This window comes from Taudactylus pleione, unplaced genomic scaffold (genome assembly GCF_031769625.1).
Source record: "Taudactylus pleione unplaced genomic scaffold, aTauple2 ptg000095l, whole genome shotgun sequence".
NCBI classification, from domain to species: domain Eukaryota; kingdom Metazoa; phylum Chordata; class Amphibia; order Anura; family Myobatrachidae; genus Taudactylus; species Taudactylus pleione.
In genome coordinates this window covers 34245951-34259944 of record NW_028284497.1, presented here as the reverse complement: position 1 = coordinate 34259944, position 13994 = coordinate 34245951, and the positions used below count along the sequence as shown (strand labels likewise).

General features: G+C 41.9%; 1 protein-coding gene across 1 annotated transcript in view; it reads right to left on the bottom strand.

Annotated features, from left to right (window-relative positions):
• The window catches only part of FRMD3 (FERM domain containing 3), a 247169-nt gene that overhangs the window by 19139 nt on the left and 214036 nt on the right, over positions 1-13994 (bottom strand). Inside the window, exon 13 of the mRNA XM_088470113.1 lies at positions 13769-13896. Coding sequence (XP_088326239.1) covers positions 13769-13896 — 128 coding nt within the window. The remainder of the gene's footprint in view (positions 1-13768; positions 13897-13994) is intronic.

The window sequence follows — 13994 nt, the reverse complement described above, 5'->3', positions numbered from 1 at the left end:
TGGTCCTCCCTCCTGCTCCTGCCGCGGGTGGCCGCACATGTGCTCCTGACACCCAGCTCATTACCTGTCCGATCCTGTTGCTGCGGGGGCCGCGGAGGGCCGGGAGATCCTGCGAGCCACCGAGCTCCTCCGCTGCTGACGCTCTGGTCCTCTCTCCTGCTCCTGCCACGAGTGGCCGCACATGTGCCCCTGACTGACCGGCTCATTATCTGTCTGCATCCTGTTACTGTGGGAGCTGCTGACGGCCGGGAGATCCTGAGAGCCTCTGGGCTCCTCCGCTACTGACGCCGCCGGTGACCCTCTGGTCCTCTCTTCTGGTCCAGCTGCGGGTGGCCTCACGTAGTCTCCTGGAAGCTGGCTTCTCATCTGCTGCCTTGCGTCAGAAGTCCTCGGTACTGGCGCTACATCCCGCCGGGTGTCCATCCTGGGACTGTTCGCTGTGCTGGGAGCGGTTGCCTGCCTGCACTCTCCCTTTGAACCAACAGTTCCTGCCTTGTTGAAGAGGCTCTGCTGCTGGCTGGGAGTCCACACGATTTGACGTCTCTGACCGCTCCCTGGTTCCTTTACTCTGGCAACTATTATTGGAGACAAATTTGGAGTGGACTTCACCTTTATGATCTCATGGACTCTGGTGATGACCATTTGACATCCCTTCTGGAGCCCTGGTATTAATATTGTCTGTCACCCTCCTTATTACCTGCCTACATATTCTTCTCCTTCTCCTTATACTTGATTCCTTGCCTCCCTAGTGTATTTTCCCTGCCCCCCTCACAACCCTCTCTCCATTCCTTACACCCAATTTACCCTATACCTCTTTCTCACTAAATTACCTTATGCAATAGTTGTGGATGTACTCTATGCAACTAGAGGCCACAACACGCAACATTCCTGAGACGACTGTCCCTTTTTGCACTTGGGACTAAATATTTTGGTTCCGCTTGTCCCCAAGTGAATTTTTTTTTAGATTTATTATTACTCACAAATAATATCTGGCAAGTCACCAGTTTGTATTCTGTACTACTCGTACCCAAGATATTTTTGCATTGTCTCTATAACTGTACTTAATTAGTGTTATCTACTACTATAAGTACTCTTGAGCTCTCATTTAATTTATTTTATTACTGTGCAGACTTACCAGATATAATATCTCACAACCTTTATTCAATATTAGTACTATTATAATCTTTTTGGCAGTAGCTATAATTTTTTTTAACACAACACCTCGTGGTGTTACAGAGTTACTGTATAGAATTATACTTATTGATTTTATTGATATCTATATTTGACAAATTCTGGTCACAGTACTATCTATTTTTCACTGCAGGGTGATTTCTTTTTCCCCCATTATTTTTTTTAGGAAAAAAAAAAAAGAATAATAATTATGTGATCCCGAATACTATTTTAGGGGCATCGTTTCCAATTTACCACTGTAATCTGTGTACCTATTTTTGGTAGCCAAGTTCTCAGTGACAACATATTATTGGTGGCCATTATATTTTTTGGTAATTTATTTAATCCCGGCCTACGGGGTATGGACAGATATTTTCTCAAGGCCTCTTCGTCCATATCCTCAGACATATCATCTCTCGCCACAATGGACAAATCAACCAATGGATCGGGTAAAAATGCCCTTCCCTCTCCCCCACTTGAGCCAACAGATGTCCTAGAACCTACAGGCTCTTCTGCCCCAAGTGTCATCTCCGTCTCCTCCCTACCTATGGTTGAAATGGCAGAGGCCATCTCTAAAGTACTAATGCCCCAGTTTGATAAGCGACTGGAAAGTACTGAAATGAAGATAGAGGCTGCTCTGACTAGAATTGATGCTCATGCTGCCCGTCTGACCACTTTAGAGACAAGGGTCAGCGACACAGAGGACAGAGTTCAGACCATCCAAGATGATACAGCCTACCACTCCTCCACTATTCAGTCCCTAAAGGAAAAAAATCGATGATTTAGAAAATCAACACCGTCGAAACAATTTAAGATTTATTGGTATCCCTGAATCCCATAAGGGCCCACAACTTCTTGACTTTCTTGCTAAGGACATACCTCTAGCCTTAGACATTTCAGATACATTAGGTACTCCCCAAATAGAGAGAGCTCATCGCTTAGGTCCAGAAAGACAGGGTGATAATAATAGACCTCGCCCTGTCATAGCAAAATTCCTCGACTACAGAGCTAAAGAACAACTTCTAACTGCTTATCGCAGGTCCAATCCCTTGGTAATCCAATCTCACAAAATTATGATCTTCCAAGATTTTTCCGTGCTAGTTGCTCAAAGCGCAAAGCTTTTTCTGAAATTTGCAACTATCTACAATCCCATAATCATCGTTTTGCACTCCTTTATCCAGCAAAACTCAGAGTGTTTGAGGATGGCCGACCATTATTTTTTGAGAATCCCGACGCGGCCAAACGTAATTTTTTCCCCACACGTTCACCTCCTAGGCCACCTTTACCTCCTTTGATCTAGGCCGTTCTTATATATTGGTTTACTGAAATTTACACTAAAGTATTATTTGTGCTGAGGATTTTGGGCTGTATACGATATCCTTAATAGTCCCATTATGGGCTCTATATGTTTATTTACAAAATAGTGCATTTTTCTTTTTTCGTTAAACCTATTGCCCTTACCACACTGGCTTAAGCAATATATAATTCATTATAGTTTTACAGCTCACATTAACTTAGTATATGTAAGCAGAGTTAATCGGTTACTTATTGTAATAGTTAAATTAGTCAGATGCCCCTGACTATTTTCAGAGTCTCTTTACTTATTGTTACTGATGTTTTTTTGGTTGCAATTTTGGACACATGCCATCCATTTAGGGCGACATGTGTCCTCATTTGTTGTTGGTAGGAAAATTGAAAATTGGAGTAGTAGGAAGTGAAACACTGTGCATTGTTTTCTTTTTTGTTTAATGTATATTTTGAGTTTAATTTTGTAAAGTGTCCGGTGCTCACCCACAGGAGTTTTTGTCAGCGGGTTGTGCATTCTGAGAATGTCGTTAGTCAACTTCTCAAATGGCACACAGAGATAATTCATCAATACCAATAATGAACACGACTCACTCCCGCGATCCAGTTCAACTGCGTGTTGCCTCGTGGAATGTTGGGGGATTGAACTCGCCCATTAAGCGCAAGAGGGTATTTACCCATCTTAAAAAATTACGCTCTGACATAATGTTTGTACAGGAGACACATTGGCGCACGGGAGATATTGCTACTTTACGTGCCCCCTGGATAGATTCATGTATTGCAGCTCCATTCTGCACTAGGTCCAGGGGTGTTGCCATTCTGTTCCGAAAAGGTTTGCCATTCACTATATTAGATCAGCTGGTAGATAAACATGGTAGATTCCTTATTATCGATGATGAAATTCTGCATTCTCGTTTCATGTTGGTGAATGATTATGCACCAAACACGGATTCTGCGACCTTCTTCCACCAAATTACTAGACTATTGCAGCAAAGAAACAATTACCCTCTTATCATGGGAGGAGACTTTAATACAGTCCTCAGTCCTCGATCCACAGATTGATAAGGCCCCTCCACCCCTTAGATCATCCCCCCCTTCATTAAATTTATTACAACTATCTGATCCCTGGCGCCTCCTGAACCCCACCGACCGGTCATATACACATCTCTCCGCAGCACATGGTTCATTATCACGAATCGACTATTTATTATTAGCTGATGTCCTGATGTCTCGCCTCCATGATACACATTTGCACATATTGATCTCTGATCACGCTCCCATCACTGTCACTCTGACATTTCCCTCAAATCCATACCGTGATAACATATGGCGGTTTCCTGCATATTTAGCATCTTCTGTAGATTTCCATTCTTATCTTAAATTAAAATGGTCCAATTTTATAGATGATAATATTGAACACTGGGACAACCCAGGACTTATGTGGGAAACCTCAAAAGCGGTATTAAGGAATGAAAATGAAATGAAACAACGACTACTTGTATTACACTACGTGCATCTGTTACCCAAACCTTTGCCACATATACTTTGGACCCATCCCCTGAGCATCTGCGACTTTATAAGTAAGCTCGTCAGCTATTAGAGGACTTTCTCCTTTCACAGGCGAAACAGAGTCTGGAATTTTCTAAACATAAATATTATCGCTGGGGCAACAAGGCTGGAAGTTTTTTGGCCAATATAGCCAAATCACGAAAGCCTAGAAATCACATCTCTGCAGTTCTTAATCCTTCTACCTGTTCTCCTGCTACTGATTCACAGACCATCTTGTCCCTATTTAACACTTATTATTCAACACTATATTCCCCACAACCAGTTAATTCAGAACAACAGAGACTCATACTAGACGAAGCTCGTCTACCTAAACTTAATCAGGATCAATGTGATATTTTAGATTCGGAAATCACTGAACAAGAACTTCGTGATGTGATTAAGGTCTTGCCCGCCCACAAAGCCCGTGGTCCAGACGGTTATTCAGGAGAGTACTATAAAATCCTCCAAGATGATCTCTCCCCACTTCTTTTAGACTTATTTCACCATATTCATCGCGACTCTCCCTCCCTTAGGTCCTTTAATATTTGCCATACAATTTTACTACCCAAGCCGGATAAGGATGCCCTCCTTCTCGGTTCATACCGCCCAATTACATTATTAAATGTAGACTTTAAATTACTTGCAAAAATAATGGCCACCCGTTTGCAGCAAATATTACCCACTCTTCTGACTGAACACCAGTTAGGATTCGTGGCAGGAAGACACTCGGTTAAAGGTATCCGCACTGCTATAGCCGACATAATTGCCTCCAATCAGAACCCCCATGTTCAAAATATGCTCCTGAGCCTTGATACACACAAGGCATTTGATACAGTTCTCTGGCCCCATTTATTTGAGGTTTTGAGTTGCAGAGGATTTGCTCCAAACTTTATCAAATTACTTAACTTTTATTATCACTCCCCCTCAACGTCTTTATTGATTAATGGATTACGTGGTACTCCCATGGAGCTGGGACGTGGCACTCGGCAGGAGTGCCCCTCTCTCTCCTCTCCTTTTTAATCTTGCTGTTGATCCCCTCCTTCGTATTTTGCAACAATGGTCTAGTTTTCAGGGAGTCCGTGTGGGCACTCAAAATGTTAAACTCACAGTATATGCAGATGACATTCTTTTATACATTCAGAACCCTCAACATACCTTATATTTAATTATGCAAAAGTTCGATCAGTTTAGAAGCATCTCTGGCCTTCAAATCAATGCATATAAATCAAGAGAAATGTTTCTTCACTCCACCATTGTTAGTCCCCCTTGGGCCTCGCTTTTTTCCTTCTCCTGGGCCTCCTCACACCTGGAATATTTAGGTATTATTTTACCTAAAAACCCTACTCAATTGTATAATATGAATGTGTCACGGATGACTCGTCTTATTACAGAGGAGCTCCGGAGCTGGAAACATTTGACGCTCTCATACCTTGGAAGAGCTGCCCTTATTAAAATGATGACCTTTCCCCGTCTTTTTTATATGTTGCAGACATTACCTATTCTTCTCACCAAAAAAAGATGTTCAATTAATTAATAAACTGTTTCGTTAATTTTTATGGCAGGGTGGTAGGGCCGCATCAGTCTTAGAAAACTATATCAACCTAAAGCTAATGGAGGAATAAACTTCCCTAATGTCCTAGATTATAACCATGCCTCTTGGCTACAAGATCAAGAGATATATGCGAATACATCCCTTGAATCACAATTTTTACCTAACATGGCCCTGAAATATTTCCTTCACATTCACAATCAAGAGGTTCCGCCAGAGGTTCTTGACGATCCTTTACTAATGACAACTAGACGCCTCTGGCATATTCTGCGTCACAAATCTTGTCTTAATGCTTATAAATCCATTTATCTTCCGCTGTTGGGTAACTTGGATATCCAAGATGGAAGGGCAGCATATCCCTTTACGGTATGGAGAGAGAAGGGAATTCATAATATAAGTCATTTGCTTGATATAGACACTCAGAAGCCCCTGACATTCCATGAGGCAACCGCGAGATTTGAAACTCTAAGGGCTTATCCTCTAGCATATTTTCAGGCACAACATTATATAGCTACGGTAATACGGCCACTTTCGGCTGATGACTGGTGTCATCCATTAGATCAACGACTTTCAGGACCAATACCCTCACGCAAAGCTATCTCTATATACTATAGATTCTTGAGTGAAAATCTAAATCATGACTTGGTCAGCCAAGGGATGCGCCAATGGTTGACACAATTTCCAACATTGACTATTGAGGATTTGGTAAAAGGGCTACTGAAGTCTCGCACACTATTAACCGCTAGTACATATAATGAACTCTTTTTAAATGTATATAATAGGACCTATTTGTCCCCTCACAGATTATACAGAATGGGTCTAACCAACTCTCATAATTGCCCTAGATGTGCTAGGGAAGAGGCCAATCTTTATCATTGTTTATGGGAATGTCCAGTAGTCCAGGGTTTCTGGAGGCAAGTACGACGGGAGGCTGAAAACCACCTAGTCAATTTTGTACCATTTACTCCAGAATGGGCCATCCTATGTATCTTTCCAAGGGGTCAGAGGCTCACTGCGGGGAGCAAAAAATTATTACTTGCAATAAGTGCCGCAGCAAAAAAAACTATTTTGCAGGATTGGATACACCCAACTCCCATCAACTTTCAATTATATAAAGAAAAATTAAATTTTATTTTACGTATGGATTGGATTGAGTCTGTGCTTGAAAAGGAAAGGAGGGTTGCTTTTTTTTCGATACCTGGGAAAGCTTTATTACGACTCTGCAAATTTTAACACAAACCCAAATTTATCACAGTATGCGTCTGACCCAATGGTACGAGACTAGAGCCCTCCTGGGTGATCCTCCTATTACGCTGCCTGGTGGGTGAGTGCCGGACATTCTTTCTTATTTAGTTTAATAGATTATTTGTTTTCGTCTGTTATTAGTGTCTAAATCTTAATTTGAATAGGATTAAATGTTGGACAAAATGGACACAGTTATATACATAAACATGAAAATGTCCTGGAATATTTGTAGATGTTAAGACACCTTATACTGTCTTTTTGAATTTGAAATTTATTTTGTACTATTCTGATGTGCGGTGTTATTTGCTTCAATAAAAAAATGTATTAAAAAAAAAATTTACTAATTTTGTTTGTGTCTTGGGGGGAATTTGTAATAGAGGAGGGGAGATTATAGAGGGAAGTATAATATTCACAGAATTGGTTAGCCATGGTTCGTGGATCATGAGTGGTGGAACCATCCAAACAATTCAGTGAAAAAATGCGATTACGTGTACGCTTAGCTCTAAGCTGACGGGCCAATAATGCATCAGCTTTATTCGATTTTTCATAGAACTTTTGGCGAGTCCACAATAGGGCATTGGACGCTTTCTTGGAAAGTATCTGCGACAGTTGGCCTTCTATCGCCAATATTTTCAAGGAAGTGCATTTTTTAGGATATTTTTGATGTAGGAGGGTTAAAGAGGATAAAGTGGATTCCAATTCTGATATGCGTTTAAGTTCTGTTTTCCTTTGAGCAGAAGCAAGACTAATAAGTAGGCTGCGTAAAGTTGATTTGTGTGCTTCCCAGAGAATGGAGGGTGATATGTCTGTTGTAAGATTGTGTTCAAGATATTCTTTTATGGCTAAAGAAATTTCAGTAATGTGAGTTTTTTTTGAGAAGAAGGGATTCATTTAGTCTCCAACTGCGGGGTAGGGGAGTTCTAGGTGTATCTATCTCTAGTTCAGTAGCTATGTGGTCTGTCCAAGCAGCTGGGAGAGTCTCTAATCGGGCTATGTGCTGCATAGTCGGGCTATGTGCTGCATTGTTATGGCAATAAAAATAACAATAATTACATATGCAAGTGTCCGTGACAAATCATTAGATATATAATAGCAAGTGCATATACATTAGGAAAATTCCACTAATCTCATGTACATGAAAAGTACAAACAGATATGTACAAAAACAAGTACTAAAAACAAATACATTACAAAAGAACACATTACAAAAAGTGCAACAGTCAGGTCTTTGTAATAAATCTTAAAACACTCCTGACTACAGTAAATATGAATTTAAAACATCAATGGTTCTACTAGTATATAGCAGCGATGCAGCATGGATATAGGTACAGGATATTTATAGGGTCAAACCAATAAAATGGACCTATGTTCCTATAAACAGTTCTTGTTCGAATACCTATTAAACTGCAAGATTAAATACCTAAATTGTCATATAGCTTCAAGAATTACAATGCTCATTAAATTAAGGAGATATTATCCTGTAAGATAGATATTGATACAACATGGCTTAAGGGAATATTTTCAACAAAAAATTAAATGTCCAACTATTGTTTACTAGCTGGGATACCTGGCATTGCCTGGGTTGAAGACTGGACCCTAAAGTACACCTGTAGCCTTTATTTGTTTACATTGTCCCATCCTATAACCCCATTCCATTGATCCTGAAAAGGACCACACTTGTTTGCCTCTGTGGCCCACCACTCCCCCCTGCACCCAGTCACGCACACAAGGTGGGCCATTAGAGTAAGGGCTGCTGAGAGGGGCCCAGGTGGCAGTGGTGGCAGTGCGAGGTAATCAGAGCTGGCGAACCGGCAGCCAATCAACAGTGGCGGTTCCTGATTGGCTGCCAGCCTTTGTGCTCTGATTTGGCTATCGATCTGCGCCAGCTTCAAATTGCACCAGCACTGTCTGTCCATGTCTGCCACAGCCTGCCGGTGCACCAGCTGTAATTAGCTGGTGGCCCGGCCCCAAACCCCCCACATGCTGGCTGCTGATGATACACAGAGGGAGGTGAGAGGCTTCTGGAGGGACACGAGGAGGTGAGTTGCTGGGGAGGGGGGCATTATGTGTAAGGGGCACTACTATTGTGTGGAATAATATGTTATATGGGGCAGTACTACTATGTGGCATAATCTGTAAAGTGCATTACTGTGTGGTATAATGTGTAAGGGGCATTACTGTGTAGTGTAAGGGGCATTACTGTGTGGCATAATGTTTGGAATTATATGTTATATGGAGCACTACTACTATGTTGCGTAATCTGTAAAGTGCATTACTGTGTGGTATAATGTGTAAGGGACATTACTGTGTAAAGGAAGGGGCATTACTGTGTGGCATAATGTATAAAGGGCAATACTACTGCATGGCATAAAGTGTATAAGGAGTACTACTTTGTGTCATAACCTGAATGGGCTCTGTTTGGCATAACCTGAATGGGCTCTGTGTGGGGGCAAATGTATGTTGTTTTTGCCTCTGGGGGACCCTTTAAGATCTTGCTATGTGCTCCCAAAGTTCTAGTTATGCCCTTGCATGCAAACACAGAGGACTGACTAATATATATGGTCACTTTAAAAAGGACTAATTCTGGATTTAATATGAACTTGCATGAGTCACAAAGTTTGACACTTAAGCTGGTCAGACAAACAGACATTTTATCTGGCAGGCTGTCATCTTGCAGATATCGCAGGCATACACTGTGAGATATCTCACAGTGAATTGGCCCCGATATCTGCGCTCCGCCCCTGGGGAGAAGACATTTCCCCGTACCTTCCCTGTGAAGGAACAGGTGAAATGTCTGTCAGTCAACCACGGCTAGGCATACACTGTGGCTGACATTTAACTTACAAAATGTTGTATCGGACAGTCATGCTGGACAAGCCGGCAAGCCTGACTGATCAATATTTTACCCTCGGTCGTCTGCACACACACTACAATTATTGGGGGGATACGCTGATATCGGATAGCAGACTGACAATTTCCACTTGAGCCAGCCCTGGAACCTTTGTAATTTAAGAGTGTGGCCATTTATAGGGCTTGTGTGACAGTATGTGGCCCTAACGAAGTTCAACCTAGGCAAAAACCTATTCCTGGTACAGGAATAGCTACAGCACCCTGCCAAATTTGGTGGAGCTAAGTCCAAAACTCCTACTGTGCTTAAAGGACAAAGAGACAGACAGACACACTTTCTCTCACTTATTATATCGATATGACAAAGTTTGATTATAGGAAACATATTAGACTCAAATTTTCATTGACTCCCTTAGGGGCTACAGTGTCCATCTTATATATCCATTTGGATTCAAGTTGGAATAATTTTTTTGGTCTGTCAACCTCACGTAATAAGGGAACTTGATCTATTATGCAGTATTTGACAGAAGCTACTCCATGTTTCGCCAGAGTGAAATGTCTGGCTACTGGTTGGTCGCTATTGCCTGATGAGATGGCAGCATGTGTGGCTGACCTTTGCTGTGCTATCTGTTCTTTAAATTGTCTCTCTGCCTTGCCCATGAAGTACAAATGTTGTACTTTTTACCTGAATAAGGATGGTAGACAGACATTGACATTATAATACTATCTGGAAGCACTTTGGTAATGTGGGGTGATCAATTTCCTGGTTTTAAAACAAATTGCATTGCAAGGTGCTAAAGGTGCAAACTATGGCCCTCATTCAGAGCCGTACGCTCTGAGCAGAGCGCACGCTCTGAATGAGGGCCGGCCTCCATGAAAATGGAGCGTCCTTCTGGACGCTCGTATAGCTGTGGGTCACCACCCACAGGCTATACGAGCGTGCATTTTGATGGCCGCGATAGTCGAGACCATCGCGACCATCAAAACTGCGAGCCGGAGCCTGCGGTTGAGGTTTTCAACCGCAAGCTCCGGAGTGATTTTGGCTCTATCAGAGCCAAAATCACTCCCACTGACATCACTAGTGATGTCAGTGGGCCGGCTTCTGACGGGAGGCGTTCCCGTGGGAACGCCCCCGTCAGGGAGGCACGCCCCCGGCACGCCTACCAAAGGGGGCGTGCTGTCAATCAACATTGACAGCACGCCCCCTTTGATCGGACACAACGAGCGAAGGACTTTCCTTCGCTCGTCGCGTCTGGCGCATGCGCACGACGGAGCTCCCTCCGTCGTGCGCATGCTCAGTGCACACCATCGACCCACTTGCGAGCGGACAGCCGCTCGCGAGTGGGTCTGAATCAGGCCCAATGTTTTTTCCATCTACACTCTATTAGTACAGAGACACACCTCCCTTTATATTTGGATGGAAATTTTTATCAGTTTTACCATATATATTTTTATTTGTTTTAGTGTTTGAACTTCATGGAACTCTGATGCAAGCACATAGAAGGGCACATATAAGCCTATATATTTATTTAGTAAGTGTGCACTTTGTTAGAACTTCAGTACACGGGTCTTATATATTTATCAATAACAATACATTACTAAATGATGCTATTTTCACCCTATTTTCCTAGATCTCATTCATAACTGCCTGAACAACAGCCATATTTGTAAATGCAGCTGCCGTAATAACCTATGGGAGTGTTGAAAAGAACAAAGTTTTTTTTAAATTATTTCCTGTGAAGGACATATCAGATTTTAGAAAGTATCCTGTTAGGTTAGCACTCATTACTACAATTATATATAACAGTAATAGGCTAATTTGTAAGTTAGGTTTTATAGTGTTTTAACTAATTTAGGAGTGATGACCCAATTATAAAAAAACAACTTTTGTGCTTTTAAACAGAAAGTGCCTCCATATTTAAGATAATATAATAATTATGATAATACTCATAACCACAACAGTAATAGCAATAATGATCAGTTATCTAAGAAGAAGAGTATGTTGGCACATTTAATATGTGGATTTTTTCTTTTACCAAAAAGTGTACAGTACGTATATTGCGGGCATTCCTGGCTATATATAACCCTAAAAGATGTGAACATGTATATTCCTTAGAAAATGGTGCTTGACTACTGTGTTGATTGTTGATTTGTGGTTTATTACATGAAAACATTTTTGTATCAGTACTTAAAATTAATAGAATTCAATCACACACATATTGGATGCAAACCTAAAATGCTGACAGATCCAGGATGCACTAGGTACAGAGCAATGCACACACAAGCCAGATGCGAAATAAAGTAGGGGTAAGATATTGCAGGCAGGATGCAGAAACGTTGAGTAGTAGAATATGCAGAAAAGAAGGGATAAAGCTGGGGTCCAGATAGGAACAATAAAAGACATGGCTTGTTTTTCAGCAGGTTTTTAGGAGTAGTCAGTTTGAGGCATAGTTAAGTTAGATCGTAACACATATAAAAAGAGCCTAAACTCACTCAAATGGTTTCTAGCCTGGGGTAGGTCCTTTGCTCAGGTGCTGGTTTTCTCTGGGGGTCTCGGAGAAAAAGTTGAGAAGTCAGACGCAGTTTTCTGCGATCCCTTGGGCTGACAGTAGTGTAATGTATTCTTAGAAGTACACTTAGTATATAACTCATCTTACATGTAGCCCTAATACACAGGTTCCTGAATAACCATCCACAGAGACAAGCTCACTGATTGTTATCAGGTTCTGGATTGTCATTTTATTCATACAGTGCCATTTTGGATTATACATCCATATGATAATAATAAAAAAGGTGTTTCCTCAGAAAAGCAGACCTAATAGCATGACTTAGCCCATTACTCTCTTCCAGGCTGGCTTTCTCCTAACATCTCTTTTGCTTCTCCAGAGCCAGGGAGGAAAGGGTTACTGTGACATATGAGAAATCTGCCCAAACTACCTTATGTGGAACACCATTTTGTTATATACGCATAGGGCCTAATTCTGATTTGGACGCAAGTGGAGATGCAGATGAATCTTGCATATATCTGCATGCTGCACTTACACTGTAGAAAGCAATCACCGACTGCGCATGTGCTGGACCAGGCAAAAGCACACGGATGGAGTCTGTAAGTGTGTACACACATTGATTCATCTGTGACGGAGCACTTTTTCTGGTCAGTAACTGGGCGGCAACCATGCGCATGGAACTATCATAGTGTGCGGATGCAGATGGGACAATTGTTTCTCATGGTTCTTTAGCAACCCAGCATGGGGTGGGTGCAAGTCCCGATACTAATGATAACGGCTGCAGCTGTGGATGTAGCCTCCACATGCAGATGTGCAGATACTCGGCATACACTGGCGGTTTCTCACATTAGCATAAGCTAGTAAGCGGGCTGAAGCAGCCAACTCAGAGTCAGACCCATAATACGTAAGGCACTACTATCCGGTGCCCGACCGCCCGATATGTCGGCCCCTGCAGCATCCCGCAGCATGGGGTCGTCAGTCGCATCGTCAGGTTGAGCTGCATGTAGGGTCAACCTGACGATGTGCCTAACGGCCCCACAGGAGAGCGCACCGCCCGACATATTAGGTACACACTGCACGATTTGAACAATTTTTTGTTCCGATTCGTCGGAAGTGTGTACCCAGCTTAAGAAATAAAAAGAAAAGACAAGAAAATAAAATGATACTCTAGTAGGGAGGACATTCTGTAAAATGCAAATGCAGGAGGACAATAGTGGGACCCAGGTTAAAATTTTGGATCCTAGGGCCTTGGGCATCCAAGTACACTTCTGCCCTGGTGTTTCCACTTCATATCCTCAGGGTCATTCCATGGTGACTCACGTTACAAAGTGACATAGCAAACATTTAACAAGTCCTGTATACAGTTTTTTAAAGCATGACCTGTCTTATTATTTTCACATAATTCCTTTTGCTGTTGATAGCCATGCATATACTTGCTATGTCACTTTGTAACGTGAGTTACCATGGAACAACCCCTCGAGTGTTTTGAACATATAATTATGTGACTGTATATGTCTCTGAAGGAGCTATTGCAGACAACACTGTAATATATGCAAGCAGATTAGAAAGAGTAGATTAATATGTATATACCCATTTACCTTCCTCTATAAGCGCCTCTTCCTCTTCCTCCTCACTTGGGGATGGGATGAGTGGCTGCAGTGGTTCCATATTTATAATAAGCTGCCTGTTTAAGGAGTAGGAGCTGCGACTGTGTGGTATTAGCGATCTAAATGGTAAACAAGAGAGATTTTGTAATTGTGAGCATTTATGTCATATGAGAAGTATCATTTTCATTCCAAATGTATAAATGTAAGCAGTAGCCAG